This window comes from Lepisosteus platostomus, chromosome 28 (assembly GCF_059453375.1).
Source record: "Lepisosteus platostomus isolate fLepPlt1 chromosome 28, fLepPlt1.hap1, whole genome shotgun sequence".
Taxonomy (NCBI): Eukaryota; Metazoa; Chordata; class Actinopteri; order Semionotiformes; family Lepisosteidae; genus Lepisosteus; species Lepisosteus platostomus.
The window spans coordinates 9,832,197-9,847,971 of NC_142638.1; the positions used below are offsets into that span (position 1 = coordinate 9,832,197).

Below are 15,775 nucleotides of genomic sequence, written 5' to 3' on the forward strand. Positions count from 1 at the left end.
CACCTGATCGCGAGTTTCCGGAAAACCCTCGCGATTCCTGCGCAGAGCTCAGCAGTACCTAGTTCTTCCACCAGGTGGCAGGCGCCTACCGAAGTGGGGTCGAAGTGCTTCAGGCGCTTCTACCAGGTTATTGACCTGTTGACGTTTCTCATTGATCACTGTTGTTCATCTCTTCAAAAGACAAAGTCGAAGAACGCAGCCTGGTACATAAGTACCTTTTTAGTCGCAATAATCCCTCGAATTAATTAGAGAGACCGCGGTAGAGCCTCCTTGCTTTTGAAAGCACATCAACACAAGATTTCGAAGTCAGTACCCTGGGGGTTTGAAACTGGGCTCTGGTAAAATGACTACTCCTTACTAACTGGAAAATGAAATCAATTTCATGCGAGAGATGTTTTTAAAGATGAAATATGTTTCGGCAGCACAGCTGGGCAACTTGTTCTAGACTCCCACAACTCTGTGTGTAAATTATATAACCAGCTGTAGGGGTTCTGTCGCGTAGTTTATTTTTTTGTCATTTAGTTCGTGTTGCACTGCTGACTTTGAAGTACTCCACGTGGTGAACTAGTCAACGGTTTTAAAAAAACCCCATCATTTACTGCAAATCCGAAATAATTTAATACCCGACAGACAATCTGTAGTAGCAAACACTGCTTCAGTAAGTATTGCCTACACTTCCCATAAAGAGCTTTCGCGAGTCATGGCCGTGAGGGTTCATGGGAATTGTAGTGTTCCCGATGGCTTCGTTGCGCCTCCTCACGTGTGCTTGGCCTACGTTTCCCATAAGCCCTCGGGAGGCGCAAGTTTTCCCCTGTTCATTTCCCAAGATGGCGGACAGGCGGCGGCGGCGGAAGCGCGCGTCCCAGGACACCGAGGAAGAGGACGAGTCCGGTTCTGGCACCGAGAGCGGGAATTCGGGTCCAGCTGGAGGAAAGCCCCGGGCGAGGGCTCCCGAACCTGCGGTGCTGCCCAGCGTCCGGGTGCGGAAGAAGAGTGAGGACGAGTCGGAGTGTGTGAGTCTCTCGTCGCCGATTTCTCTCCCCCCCCCCCGCTTCTCGGCTTTGAGCTGGGGAGTTAAAAATGGGCTTCATCTGCTCGGCTCCTCTCAGGCCGCACGGCCTCGGGCTAGCGCTGCAGCAGCGCCCAGGAGGGAGGCCGTGGAGCCGCGGGTCCCTGCGGGGAGCCGGGCGGTCGGTGCGGGTTACACCGGGGTCCGGGCGTTGAGCCCCACGGTCCGGCAGCTCCATACCGCTTGAGCAGCGGACGGTTGCCCCTGCCGACTGGAGGAAGCTACCAGCTGGATGCTGAGAGCAGATCGGAACCTCTCCCTTGTTGGTGGTCTGGGCTGGTGTGGGGAAAGGCAGGGGCGTGAATTCACGGTCCACTCGGTGCCCACGGACACGCGTCCTCTCCGCCCGGCCGCCCCGGAGCGCTTGTGGGGTTTGTACTCCAAGGGGTAGTGATGGGCTGTCTGGAGCAGATCGGATCCTCTGGAGCACAGAGCTCAAGGCCTGTGAATTTACAATCGCTTGACCAGGATTGTTTTATTTTCAGTTTCTTTTTGCCTATGGCACCGGTTTCGTGAGCACGGGAGGTGCCGATGGGCTCCTCTATCTGAGCGGGGTCCTCAGAGCTGCTCTGCTGGGTGCCTAGTCTCCATACCTGAGCCACACGGGGCCAGAGCCCTTCTCTTCCCCCCAGTCTCCCTGGGCAGGAGAGAGCACGGGATCCCCCCACCGCCGACAGGACGCCAGTCCAGGGCAGGGGTCACCCCCAGCAGTGCTGCTCCCCACTTCACCAGCTGCTGGGGTACGACACCCCGCTCGGAGTACAACAGCAGCGTCTGCAGTGGAGACTCGAATCCCCAGGAGCTCAGACTGCTGCCCTCCATGTTACACCTCCTGTGTCACAGCTGGCCGATGGCGGTGTCTTAAACGCAGTGGCCTGTTGACATCTGAAAACAGCGGGGTTGTGCAGAGACCTGCGCTTTATACACTGGTACCCCAAGTGCTCTTGGGTTCGTAAGTCTCTTAGTTTGACTCACAGAATCTTAAGACCCAAGAAATGCTTGATTCGTGAAAACATTTAACGCTAACGTTAAGCTGCTCTTAAGTCAGTGTTGAGATTCCAGAGTCCCTGACAGCCTGCAGGAGAGAGAGTTTTGGGGTCCAGGGGTGGGGATCACTAGCGGTGCTTTATTTCCACACCCCGCTAACGCACAGCAGCTCAGACGGGTTCTCCCCCCCCCAGATCGAGCTTTAACAGCCGACGGTCGGGTTCTGCTGTGGCCCCTTTGCCCTCCTCCCTGCGTCCGAGCCTTCTGGCCCAGGAAACGTCTCCCCGGCACCAAGCTGGGGCTGCGGGAAAGAAACGCTAACCCATCGAGACCCTGTGGGCGGCGAGGTGGCTTGTGGCGTGCGAGTTACTGGCGTTGCTGGCGGCGTGTGTGATGTCCTGCGCCCCAGCAGAGATTTGAGAGTTGGGGAGCCTCAGTGAATCGCCACGTCTCCGAGTGTGTATGGTGCGATGCAAGTTGGGGGTCTTTCACCCCCCTTTTTTGCCGTCTGTTTCCATGAGTGGAATGTGCTGTGATGCCCCGGGTGTATATTGGGGGGCGGGGTCCGACCTGTTTCCCACATGTGCTGTCTGAGGTTGAGAGACGTGTTCTTCTAGGGCAAACCTTTCCCTAAAAATCCTAGGAAGCCTTTCTTTAGTTTCTTTCCTGGGAACGGTGGGCAGCTCCTGTACAGACTTCCTGGAAAATGGCGCTACTGGTGCTGTAGGCAGGGGCTACAGTCTGTGTGTCTGCTCAGCATGGTCGTTGCCTGAGCTCACACGTGTCCTGAATCTGTCACTATCAAGCTCTCACTGAGGGAGGAATGTGAAACTGAGGGAGGAATGTGAAACTGCTGTGCTTGAGTAACGTAAACAGCCTTTTCTGTTTCTAGTAGAATATTTTATCTTAAACAATACTGCCTTTCTGAAAATCTGGTAGAATAAATATTCAACAAACTTACCTGAAGAGAAATCATGAATATAGAGTGTTTTAAGCACACTAGTGCTATAGGAACAAATGGAACTGTGTTTTTTTTTTTAAGCTCATGTGCTTTACTCACAGTGATTTACGAAGTGTGTATCAAGAAAGAACAAGTAAAAATCATGAACACGTTTTTGAAATTCTTTTTGAAATAAGTCTGCTTTCTAGGGATCCTGGAAAATGTAGGAAGTGGTAACTCATTCCAAGGCATGGCATGGGTGTTGGAAAAGGAATTGTAGAATGTACACTGGGAAGGAAAATCCCTTCAGCTTTCTAATGGGGTTTATATGAACTGAATATCCAAGGATAATGTTTACTACAGGACTCCACTGTAGGATGGCCTAGTGTCCTTTTTTGTTCCAACCTGAGTAGTTAACCTTTCTTTTGGGTTTTTTCCTCAAACTATTGACTTCATTAAAAGATAGTTATTTATTAAACACGCCAGAGTCTGGGTTAGAAGTGTCACAATTATGAAATCAAATATTGGACCAGGTCTGTAACTGTGAGAAAATGAGCTGGGGTTCCCTTGCTAGAAAACTGTTAATTGCGGTTTAGCACTTACATTGCACTGCTGCTCTTATTATTACATCATTGAAAATAACGTGAGTCGGTTTTCTTGCGATAAGGTTTCCAACTAACACTTGTTTTTCTTCTCTCATCGTAATGCAGGAAAGCGAAGATGGAATAGGCGATGGTAAGCTGGTTTAAATTTCCTTTGCGACTCATTTTTAAATTGCGGTAAATGTCACTACTCTGGCTTCTTGCAAATGTGGCCCATTCGGTGTGTTGTGCAGTTAGTCAGCAGTCTCTGACCCTGCTTTTGCAGGTCTCCAGGCAAAGATCAGGTTAACTGTAACCGGAGTTAGTGAGTGAAGATGGGGGTTGATATATGCCTGCAAACTGGAGTAGGACTCTTATTAGGACTTCGGGAGAAATATACATTATCTGAAATTTTGTAGGGCAGGACGGGGATGTGTTGAGGACAGTTAAGCTCTGAACAGGCCTTTAGCTCATATTGTTTATCGTCTAGTACAGTTTCTTGTGCTGCCCTGGGTTGGAGGCCTTACCTTTCAGTTAATATCTAGAGTCTAACATCTTGTGTGCAACTGTAACTGTTCTTACTGGGGTTGTCACATGGGTGGGGCACTGTGTGTCGTGAATGACTGCAGGGACCCCAGGCCCAGCCCTGAATGACATCGGTTCAGCAGCTTGTCCAGCTCTCTCTGATCATCATTTGTTAAATAGAGGGAAAGAGTTGCTGTTAAAGGCCTTGTCCATCCTTCAGGTGACTTAGTGAGACCATGACAAGACAGCCTGCTGCTTGCAGTCTTCCAGGTCTTATTTTATGCTGGGTTAGCAAATTGTATACTGAATGTTCTTGTTTTGTCCTCAGCAATCCTGTCAGATTATGAAAGTGCGGACCCAGAAGAGAACTGCTCACACTCTGAGGTTTGTTTCCTTCTGAGTTCTTTCAGATGCCTTTCTTCCTTTAGGAGAAAAACCATGCCCTTAAAGGAGCTTGGGATCCTTCAAGCTTTCAGAGGAGTGCAAGGAAAAGTAACTCCTCCTCACACGATTTGGCCTGGCCACGTGCCTTGAGGTTTCTGAGAAAAACTCGGATGTTTGTAACTGAAATTATAGCGTAGCTATGTCTGTAAATTGCAGGGGCTGTACATCCAGTGCCTACATGTCATTAAGAGCAGTCTTTTGTTTTAATGAAGTTTAGCCTCAGTCTCTGCTGACCTGTCATGTGTGTGGGTGTAATGTTCCCCTGTTTTACAACCTGTGCTGTTGTGATTGCATGTCAGTCACTCCACATGGCACAATATAGACTTGTTTATCATATTAATTAAGGGTTTCCACAAAGCACTGTAGGTATTTTCAGACTTTTCAGATAACACAGGGCCGAAACTCGACAAGCGTTTTCTGAATTGCTCCCCTTACCACCCCAGGCAGCGTCAGGCATGTGACGTGGTATCTTTGTTTTCCCAGCTATGGACTCCCAACTGTACAGAACGAAGAAACAAGCACCAACATACGTGCAAATGTTCCGATAAAGAAATTAAATTTACCGTATTAAAGTGCAAAGCCCTGGGACTGGCGCCCATGGGGTTTGGGGTGTTTACTCCAGCACTGCGCAGTGTGTTCAGGTGTCTGGGGTTTGTGTTGTATGGCTTGTGGTTGTCAGGAGTGTCCTAGCTAATTGTGAGTGTTTGAGGAGATGAGGAAGAAACGCTTTTGTGTTCTGTCTCCCCCATCTTCTCTCCCCACCCAGTGTGAGGAGGAGGAAGAGGCAGCAGGGTTCAGTGAAGAAGAGGGCTCCAAGCCCCCTGCCGAGCCCAAACCGTCAGAGGATGAGCAGGCTGGAGAGGAGGAGGAGGAGGAAGGAGGAGGGAGCAAAGAGGTGAAGTCAGAGGAGAAGGGGAACCTGGCTGGGGAGAGGCAGAGTGGGGATGGGCAGGTACTGTAGCTCTGTTGATTATCACTTTTATTTTCACCATTGCAGGGAAGCAGAAGTGTCCTACGTGTCTGAAACCAACAGTAATTTTGTTTTTATTGTACTTTTTTGTGTTGTATTTTAAACCCTTTGCTGGCATTCTGAAAAAAACAGTGCACACAAACTGCTCGTGTCCGTGTGCTTCTGAAATCCCCCCATTCCAGTCTTGGGAACAGGTGTCCTGTAATTAGAAGGATTGCACTCCCATTTAGTCTGCACGCGTGGTGTGGGGCCGCCTGCAGCCTGTTACATGTGCTTCTCTGTGCTGCGAGCTCTCGAATGCCCGGAGTGACCCCGTCTCCTCCTCTTCCTCCTTCCCTCTGTGCCAACTCCCCGCCTGTCCCGGCAGGAGAGCACGGACACCCTGGAGAACAAGTCCTCCGCCAAGCCCGGGAAGAAGCTGGACGATGATGAGGACCGCAAGAACCCCGCTTACATCCCGCGCAAGGGGCTGTTCTTCGAGCACGACGTCCGCGGGCAGGCCCAGGAGGACGACATCCGGTGAGGAGGAGCAGGGCCGCCGCCAAGGGGCTGCTGAGTGGTGGGGCGCGCTGTCGGCACCTCGACTCCAACCCTTTTTAAAGTCCGTCTCCTTCTGTCCCAAAGCCGCATCTTGCTCCTCAGGACTTTGTGAAGGAGCTCGGGTCTTTTCCCCTGCTTCTCTGTGTGCTGCTCTCTCTGAATCATCTCTTCCTGCTGGGGTCGCTTGGCGTCGTGACTCGGCGTTTCCCCTCCCTCTCACCTCTGTCCTGTTGTCCCCCACCCTGCAGGCCGAAGGGGCGTCACAGGAAGCTGTGGAAGGACGAGGGACGCTGGGAACACGACAAGTTCCGCGAGGACGAGCAGGCGCCGAAGTCCCGGGAGGAGCTGATCGCGCTGTACGGTTACGACATCCGCAACGCCAACGGGCCGGCGGACGGCCGGCCGAGCCGCTCGCGCAAGCCCAGGTACAGCCGTCGCGGGCCGGGGTTCGGGGATGGGCTCAGGGGGGTCTTTTTTGGTTATTTATATCATCTCGTTCTTGTATGAACGGACAAAGGTATGCTGAGCGCTGGGCCCGTATGAAGGTAATCGGAAATAATAACAAAAAAGTTGCCAGTCATCTCAAAACCTCCATTATTCCAAATAGAAATGAGCGTGAAGTTTGTTTTTATCGCTCTTTTGCATTTTGACACAAGGTATAGTGCTGGGGAGAAAGGGTGAAGAAACAAATCTCGGACTTCCAAAACCATCACGATGGGGAGTTTAGCTAATATACATAATCCACCTCTCCCAGTGTCTCCTCCTGCAGTCTTGGCCGAGTCGTGCGGTCCCTTCTGTGACTCTTGAGCGCGGCGGAAGGAAGACGGCCCCCCGGCTGGGGGGGTCCTGCCCGCCGGCCCGCGCTCCCCCTGTCCCACGTGCTGACCGCTGTCTGTCCTGCTGTTCCAGGTACGGCAGTCCTCCCAGCCGGGAGCGCCGCTGGAGAGACGGGGAGAAGCCGAGTCGGGCCTCCTGGCACGGAGCCGCCAACAGCGCCGGCCCGGCCCCGCCGTCGCAGCAGGGGGCCCCGGCCTCGCGGACGTTCGGCGGCAGGAGTTCGGCGGGGGGGCCGGGGCGCGTCTCGCACCCCCAGGCCCGCGGCTTCCAGAACAGCAGGCCCCCGCCCTCCTACAAGGAGGGGCGCGCGAACTACAAACCCCCCGACGACAGTAACCACCACGCCGGCGGCGGCTACAGCCGCGGGGGCCCCCCCGCGCCCCAGTACGCGGAGGGCGAGCCGGCGCACAGGCGGCGGGGGGAGGCCGAGCACGGCCCCTCGGGGGCGGCGGCGCCGGGGTCGCGCGGCGCGGAGGAGGAGGAGGAGGAGTACTACGTGAAGCCCGAGCGGGACTCGGCGGCGGACGCGGCGGCGGCGGCTCGGGACGCCTCGCCCCCGGCCCAGGCGGCGCCGGAAAGGACGGTGGAAAAGAAATCGTACTCGCTGGCGCGCAGGACTCGCACCCGGGCCGCCGAGCTGGGCAAGCAGGCCTCCCTGGAGGAGGCGGCGCCGCTGCAGCCGCCCGCGCCCGCGCCGGGCCCCACCGCCGCGCCCGCGCAGCCTGGCCGGCCGGCCAGCCCTGCGCCCAAGCAGCCGCCCGCGCCGGGGGCCGGGCCCCACGGGCCGGTCAAGACGGAGAGCTGGGAGCCCCCGCTGGAAGGCAGCGGGCTGGACCAGGACCTGGCCCGGCTCAGCCTGAGCGGGCAGAACTGGGCGCACAGCCCGCCCTCCTACCTCCCCGGGGAAATGAGGGGTGAGCTTTCGGTTTTCTTTGCTCGCCATGGTGATGGGGGGAGGGGGGTGTACCCCCTGTTCACACTGGTGCTCGCCTCTCAGCCGGAGCCACGTGGCCCAGAGTTCACCCCCTTGTGTGTTATTGTTCGTCCTTTCTTAATAATAATAATAATGTTGCTTTATCAGCCCTATACAATTTCTTGCATTAGGAATTTGTCTTTTCCCATACCCCAGCTTGCTCTCCATGAGACACAGACTGGGGTTCAGAGCGCAGGGTCGGCCATTTATACAGCACCCCTGGAGCAGTTGGGGTTCAGGGCCTTGCTCAGGGGCCCAGCGGAGTAGGATTCCTCTGCCGGCTGTGGGATTTGAACCGGCAACCTTCCAGCCACAGGCTCAGATCCTGAGCCACAGAGTCACTGCTCCCCTTAGTTGGGGGGGGGGTGTCGTGTAAACTCCCCCCCTAGATCTTTAGAGAGAGAGGGGACTGTTTGTTTTCGGCTCCCCCGCAGTTCCGAGCGAACGCAGAGTCCGGGTGGGCGCCGCCTGTAGAGTGAGAGGTGCCCCATGACCTGCAGCCGTGGGTGGCTATGGGGGATTACAAGAGCCACGCGCTTCTCCAGCTGAGTTAGTGGAGGATCAGGGCAGCAAACCTCTCTCGAGCCTGCTCTCTGCTTGTGCTTAGTCTGGGGGGGGTGCATGACCAGGCGCGTTGTAGCTTTTTTCATTTTTATATGATTAGATTTATATTTAGTTCTGTATTTAATAATTAGTTCCCTCCAGGCTCCTGGCCGTGCATCATGCTTTCTGTTTGTGAAGCTGTGGGGTCTCTTGAGTGAGATGAAGTGCTTCTGGGAACGGAATTGGTTGCCCCAGTTTCCCTACCTTCCCAGAGGACTCCGCTGGTTTTTCTTCCAGATGAATCCATGACCCTTCTAGTAATATAAGTAATATTGTTGCCTTTTCGTCCTCCCAGTGTGCCCAGCAGAAGAGCTGTGACCAGAGACAGGCTCCAGTCCTGTGTACCTTTTACACTGGTGGACCTGATCAAATCCTTAAATGTGCAAGGACAAATTTGGCAATCCCCAAACGACCTTGATAATTAACCTCAAAGCCTGGTATTGAGAGAGTGGGTTCTCAAATTTGGACTTCGGTGAACTTGTTGTGTCCTTGCTGTTGTATTTGGTGTAGTTTGGATGTTTGTGACAGCTGGTCGCCTTACTGCCTGCTTGGGAAAAGTCTCCTAGTACTGCAGCCAAATGACAAAATTTACAGGCTAAATATTGAAAAGAGATTAAATTATCGCCCCTGTGGGGTCGGCCTGTCTCTGGTTCTGTACTCCTCCTGAGTCCCATCGCAGGAGTGACTTTCTTCCCCCTTTGTTTTCCAGGGATTTCGAATCCGCTGCACATGGGTGGGGGTCCTCCCCAGTACAACAGGATGGAGGAGCTGGTGAGTCGTGTGTTGGTTTAGGTCCGGGAGAGGGGTCCTGCAGCAGGCCTGCTCCCGGAGGCTGGAAGAAACCTGGTCAAGAAAGAAATCTTTGTCTGCCAGGTTCCCCTTTGGACACTCGATCAGATTGTGGTTTCTGGTTATTTGTATCATGATCCACTGTTGAAAGCACGACTAATGCATCCACTTGAAGTGCTGCTGGGGCAGATGACCAGTGTGAGGGTTGATTTGCATGCTGCTGATCTCTAGGCGTCAAAGCTTCCTGATTTTTGTCCTGCAACCTGTCTCTGCCCCCAGGTGGGGACCCCCTGCTCCTCTCCGCAGGTTGCAGGAGTGTGGTGCCCCTTGTGGGACCCCCCTGCTCCTCTCCGCGGGGCTGCAGGAGTGGGGGGACCCCCCTGCTCCTCTCCGCGGGGCTGCAGGAGTGTGCCGTCTGACCGGCTGTGTCTTCTCTCTCCCTGTCCAGGGGGTGAGCGCGGGCAGAGCCAAGCGGTACTCCTCCCAGAGGCAGAGGCCGGTCCCCGAGCCGGCGCCCATGCACATCGGCATCATGGAGGGCCACTACTACGACCCCAGTGAGTGCCGGTCTACAGCTTTCATTTGGCCCCCTCTGCTTCAAGTTCAAGTTTCAAGTTTATTGTCATTACACTCATATACATGGTATATGGTATAACGAAATGCTATTTAGCTAGCTCTCGGACATAAGTAGTACAAAGAGGAAAGAAACAACAACAATACAATTGTGTAGCAAAAGAAAGACAGAGACAACAGGCAGTGTGCAAAAAAACAACAACAGGCGATGTGCAAAATACAACAACAGGCAATGTGCAAAACATCAAAGCACAGGAGGGGTCTGAGGGTCCCATCAGCTGCTGGGGTGTCTTTTAAAAGAACCTCACAAACCTAGACAGAATGAATTCCCAAGTTTACAAATGACTTCTTGCACTTGAGCTGTTAGAATAATAAGCTGATAAGCGGTGGTTTTGAGCCTGAGGCTGTGTGTAGTTGTGGAATTGGTAAAGCTGTCACTCGGTTTGGTGTTGGGGGGTGGGGGTTATTTTGAGGAACTGCTGTACAGGCACTCAGCCCGTAACGGGCCTGGTTCTGTTGGGGGGCCTCCCAGGTGCAAGTCGGCGCGTCTTCATGTCTTCTCCCTCCTGCCTCTGCCGCAGTGCCGTTCCAAGGACCAATCTACACTCACAGCGAGAGCCCCGCCCCCCTGCCTCCGCAGGGCATGCTGGTCCAGCCTGAGATGCACCTCCCACACCCAGGTCTGTGTCCAGCAGCCCCCTGCTCTGCACTGACCGCTGGGCAGAGGGGACCGACCGTCTCTGTGAACTCTGACCTTTTCGGTTGCTACTAAGTCTATTCATTTGATGCTCTTTAAGGATCCTGTTTGCAGTTGTTTTGGATTTTGAGATTATACTGTGCTTTTAGCTGACGCATTTCATATGTTGTTCTTCCTCCTTCTCTGTAAGGCTGCTGTTTTGGTACAGGTCTTAATACCCATGATGCCGCACTGCTCCTTGCTTGACGTTTGTCCTTGACCCGGGGAGAGCTGCGCTCACTCCGGTTCCTTCTGTTCCTCTCGTAGGTCTGCACCCGCACCAGTCGGGCGCCCCCCTCCCGAACACGGCGCTGTACGCCGGGCCCCCCGTTTCCATGTCACCCGGGCAGCCCCCGCCACAGCAGCTGCTGGCCCCCACCTTCTACCCCCCACCGGGTGTCATGACCTTCAGCAACACCAACTTCCCCTACCCCGCTGGAGCCACGCTGCCACCCCTGTACCCCAACCCCCAGGTGAGGACACTTCTCCGGCCTGTGCTCCCCCCGGCTGGTTCTGCCCCCACACTTCTGTTCACTGACCACACTATAATAATAATAATTGCTTACACTTATACAGCACTTTCCTGGATACTCCACTCAAAGCGCTTTACAGGTCATGGGGATCCCCTCCACCCCCACCAGTGTGCAGCCCCACCTGGATGATGCGACAGCAGCCATAGTGCGCCAGAACGCTCCCCACACACCAGCTCTCAGTGGGGAGGAGAGCAGAGTAATGAAGCCAATTCACAGAGGGGGATTGTTAGGAGGCCATGATTGGTAAGGGCCAATGGGAAATTTGGCCAGGACACTGAAACGACCTGGGATTTTTAATGACCACAGAGAGTCAGGACCTCGGTTTTACGTCTCATCCGAAGGACGGCGCCTGTTTACAGTATAGTGTCCCCGTCACTATACTGGGGCGTTAGGACCCGCATGGACCACAGGGTGAGCGCCCCCTGCTGGCTCCACTAACACCTCTTCCAGCAGCAACCTTAGTTGCTTAAAACACTGTAGTCATGTTGTGCTTTGGGGATTTTAAAACGTGTTTTTGTCATCAAGAAGAGTCATCATCTCTACAAGCTTCTCTAAGCATCGCCGCTTTCCTTGTAGCCTGGACATTCATTCTGAGTGCCTCTCGTCCAGATGGGAGCGTTCAGTCAGACTGGTAGATGTGAAACAGCACTAGTCCGTGGTACAAACTGTATTTGGAAGACTCCGCGGTTGTTGATGTTGGGCACGCGGAGCCCCGGTGATGTATTTGGTCTCCAGGCTGCCAGCGCTGCACTCCTGGGCGGCCTCTAACCCCGGCGGTGTCTCCGTTCTCTCGCCCGCAGGCGCAGGCGCAGGTCTACGGGGGGGTGACCTACTACGACACGATGCAGCAGCAGGCCCAGCCGAAGCCCTCGCCCCCCCGCCGCTCCTCCCAGCCGGTCACCATCAAGCCCCCCCCTCCGGAGGTGGGTTGGGTGGGGCACCGTGTGTTCCTCGCCCTGGTCCTGAGCTATTTGCACCGGGCGCACTCTCCCGGCCCCCAAACCAGCGTTTTCTAGCGCCTTGGTAGAGAAGGACAACCTGCATCTTGAGGGTTTCATTCCAAAATGAAAGTGCTGGCATGGGCCAAGAGAAAACCAATTCTTAAACTCTGCACGCATGCGTCATTAACCACTTAGCTGGTGAAGATGGTGAGTTTTTCACCCTAGACAACCCTCTCCCTTTATGACCTTTGCCCCCGTGTTTTCCCCGGGCGCTGCCCCCCCTCTGCCTTGGGAACGCTGCTGGGATCGAGTCCAGCTGCCCTCGGGAGCTCAGGGGTTTCTTGACGGATTGCTGAGCCGGCCCCCCAGCGCTGGGTACAAGCTCACCCCACCCACTGCAGCGAGGGCGAAGCCCCCGATAACCCGCCTCCTTCTTTTTTTTTTTCCCCCGCAGGACGAGAGGAACGGGAAAGCCAAAGAGCGGAGCAGCTCCTAGCCCTGGGGAGCGTTTTCCATGGACCAGCGCCGGCGAGGAGGAGCCCAGATTTCCTCTCTGTTCTTGGGAGAAAACCGAAAACTTCGTTTAGGTCTAAAGAGCACGCTTTAGCCGCAGAAGTGCGTCGTGCAATGCGTTTGTTTCGCTCGCCCTGCTCTCCTTAACTCGACACGCCATTAATCAACTCACTACGCTAGGCGCCCCACAGGAGCTCCAACAGACACTCGGGAACAGAATGGAAGCCTCTCTCTCCAGCGGGGGGCGCTACTAAGGGACGCAGGAGTGCCCTGACTCGACCCCGACTCTCCCCTGCTGCAGTTCCGCCTGCTAACCCCTGTGTGGCGTAATAACTGACCCCTTAGACTCAACCAGCTCAAGTCAGTTTCTAATGTTGGTCCTCGTGTTTGTGAAGGGGTTTTTTTTTTTTTAGAAGCACACTTTTAAAGAACGTGTCCGAATTTGATTTTTCTCTTGATTTAGTTCTTTTTAGCCGCCTGGTGAGGCTGGTCAGGAATTCCTTTCCTGATATCCTGGGGTTAGCCGACCCCCAGCACTGAGCAGCCTGTAGTTCGGAGGAGCAGTAACGCCTGAGCTCTGAAGCCAACAAGGGGTTCTGTCTCCCCCTTTTTTCGTGGGAGACTGCAGGAGCTGGGGTTCAGTGTTGTGTTTTACAAGTTTATACATTTCTGAGAGGTGCTGTATTACAAGCTGTTGCACATTGTCGTTGAAATAACTGTAGACCTCTATAGACCTTTCCCCACCCTGTCCCCCTCGCTGTCCTCCTCATATCAGGACTGTCACCCTCTCTGTAAACGATCTTGCTGTCTTTGAACTTTTTTTCTGTGTAGTAACGCAGAGCTGGCCCCGAGCGCTGCGCTGTCGCCGCGTCAGACCTGGGTGTTGACTTCTCTTCGGGTTGTAGGAGGGCTGAGCAGGAAGTGGTGCCTTGTGTTGGGAAGGGTGAGCAGGAGAGCCCCTCTGTCCTGTGCCGCAGGGTCCCCTGAGCCCCAGCTCACTCGCTCACTCTCTCCAAAGCCTCAGCAGCTTCAGGGCTGTGAAAAAGATGCAGCTGAGGCTCGGCTGAACCTGATTAGTCCACTCGACTGGTCTCAACCTGTTGGTGAAGCAAGGAGCCCTAACATACCTTTTGGTACATGACTCTTCGGGACCAGGTTTTGGGCAGTGCCTTTGCTCAAGGAATGCTAAATCATGTGGCTTGGTGGCAACAAGGACTGCGTACAAGGACCTGTCCTTGTAGATCACTGCTTGAGAGCAGCCCGCACCCTCTCACCCTACAGGCAAGGGCTGCATGCACAGGGGTATCTGTAGGAGGCAACCAAGGCTCGTGGCCGACAGTGACCTTGCACAGGTGTGGGTAAAAGCAGAAGGAGAAGGGCAGCGCTGGGAGGTGAAGCTTGAGCCTCAGACTTGTGCGACTCTTGCAGCTGTTCTGTGGATCTTGGCACCCTCTTCAGCTGACGTGTTGCAGCCAGGTCACATGCCTCACCTTGGGCTTGTCCGGCTGTTCGTCGAGGTGAGAGTTACTGGTCACACGCCCATCCTTCGACTTGGGCGGACTCGCCTGTTGGTGATCTTCTCATCTGCCTCAAAACTGTTTCCTTCAGAGAGCTGAGGAGCTGGTGAACAGGTGTGAGTGGTCATTTTTACAGGTGTGATCAACAGGTCTTACCTTGGCAAACGGGCAGGTGTTTTTTAACCCGGGTGTGCTTGTGACCTGTGCTGTAATTGCAGCAGTGGACTCTTGGGGAATCCTGTATACACACACACCTATTGGTTGCATATTGGTTTTGGGCTGCAAACGTGACTCAAAAGCCAGGTGGGCTCTCAAATGTGCAGAAATTGGTGTCTTTCAACTGTTGAGAGCATTCTCCACATTTTTTCCCCTTTTCTCTCTGAAAAGGTGCAGAAACCCTTGTCATTATTGAGCGAATGAAGTGGGAATCACAGAGCAGTGAAAACCCTGACACTCCTTGAAGACAGTTGTGTTTGTCGAATGATGTTGACATCTCGTAGGGTTTCTTTCTCCTGCTGCAAGTGATGGGGCTGTTGTTTTTGCACAACCTCCAAAAAAGGTGATGTAGTTTCATAATGAAACCTCGCAGACTTTGCTTGAAGTATAGCATGTTTTTCCGTTATGGCAGTTTCAAACAACGGGAAAGTGTCTTGTTTTTTGACACGCAAGAGATCTTGGCAGAGGGACGCTTGTTAAGAATTTCGAAGCTCCTGTCTGGAACAGAAGGACCTTGGCAGCTAATGCTTCTCTAGTAAAGGAGGTTTTTATAGGAGAAGGCAGCACATTGTGTCTTTGGGTGCAAGGGTGAGCTGCAGTAGAGTTAGCAGAGCTACACACTTCACATGGGCAGCCTTGAAGATTTCAATGTATTGTAACTCCTGTCTCTGAAACAAAATGGAAATTGGGAGAGGGTGCTGTTTCATAATACACTATGTGCATGCATGGCTACAGACATGCTTAAGGAAACTGGTACCACAGTTGTTTTTCTTCTCCATGTGATGTTGCAGGGGGTGGAGAACAGTGCATTAGGCTGTTGATGTCAAATGAGAGTCCTAAGTATGTTTCATTTTTATTTCTTTGTAACTTTTGTTTTTACTAAAAGCCTTGACAGTTTAAAGTATTATTGATTACAGTTTTGTTCTTAATGTTGCATTGGTTCTAAACAAAATTAAAAAGCAGTATACATTCTCTGCCTTAAAGAATTCCTGTCTTGTTGGTTTTACATATCAGTTGAATTTCTCTAGACCAGTTAACACTGTGATGGCTTGTTTTTATTTTCTAGTTGTGTGAATTTGTAATATCAGATTTGCTTTGTGGAGCAATGGTTGAGAAATTAAAAAGTGAAATGATGCCCTGTGGTGGTTTTGAGGAGTATCTGGAGTGGAAAATTAATTTCTTTTTGTTGAATAAACATGTTTTAACATACCTGGCAACATGTTTAATTCACCCTGCCTTTTGAATTAAGTGACTTTTTTTTTAGCACAGCTGTGCGCTGAAATCCTGGTCCTGTATACAGCAGCTGTATAGAGCTCCTACACAAAGTCATTTTGCAATAGCTGGCCAAGCTGATCACAGGTTCAATAAAGTGCTTCAAGGCGCTTTAGTCACCAGTCATGATCACACACTGCTCCTCTTCCTGCTTGGGGATAAGGTTAAAATGCTGCCTACAGTCTGATAATGGCCCGACTTGGGAACACAAAGTCC

At 53.1% G+C, this 15,775-nt stretch overlaps 1 protein-coding gene across 1 annotated transcript; it reads left to right on the forward strand.

Moving 5' to 3' along the window:
* The first annotated feature begins 701 nt into the window (after nucleotides 1-701).
* Nucleotides 702-15,496, forward strand: casc3 (casc3 exon junction complex subunit). Its single transcript, XM_088623147.1, has 13 exons — nucleotides 702-1,013; nucleotides 3,707-3,731; nucleotides 4,431-4,486; nucleotides 5,313-5,498; nucleotides 5,884-6,035; nucleotides 6,305-6,481; nucleotides 6,966-7,807; nucleotides 9,179-9,240; nucleotides 9,707-9,815; nucleotides 10,413-10,511; nucleotides 10,835-11,040; nucleotides 11,901-12,023; nucleotides 12,496-15,496. The coding sequence occupies exons 1-13, from the start codon at nucleotides 717-719 to the stop codon at nucleotides 12,535-12,537; spliced, it is 2,376 nt and encodes a 791-aa protein (XP_088479273.1). The 5' UTR covers nucleotides 702-716; the 3' UTR covers nucleotides 12,538-15,496.
* Nucleotides 15,497-15,775: the final 279 nt, after the last annotated feature.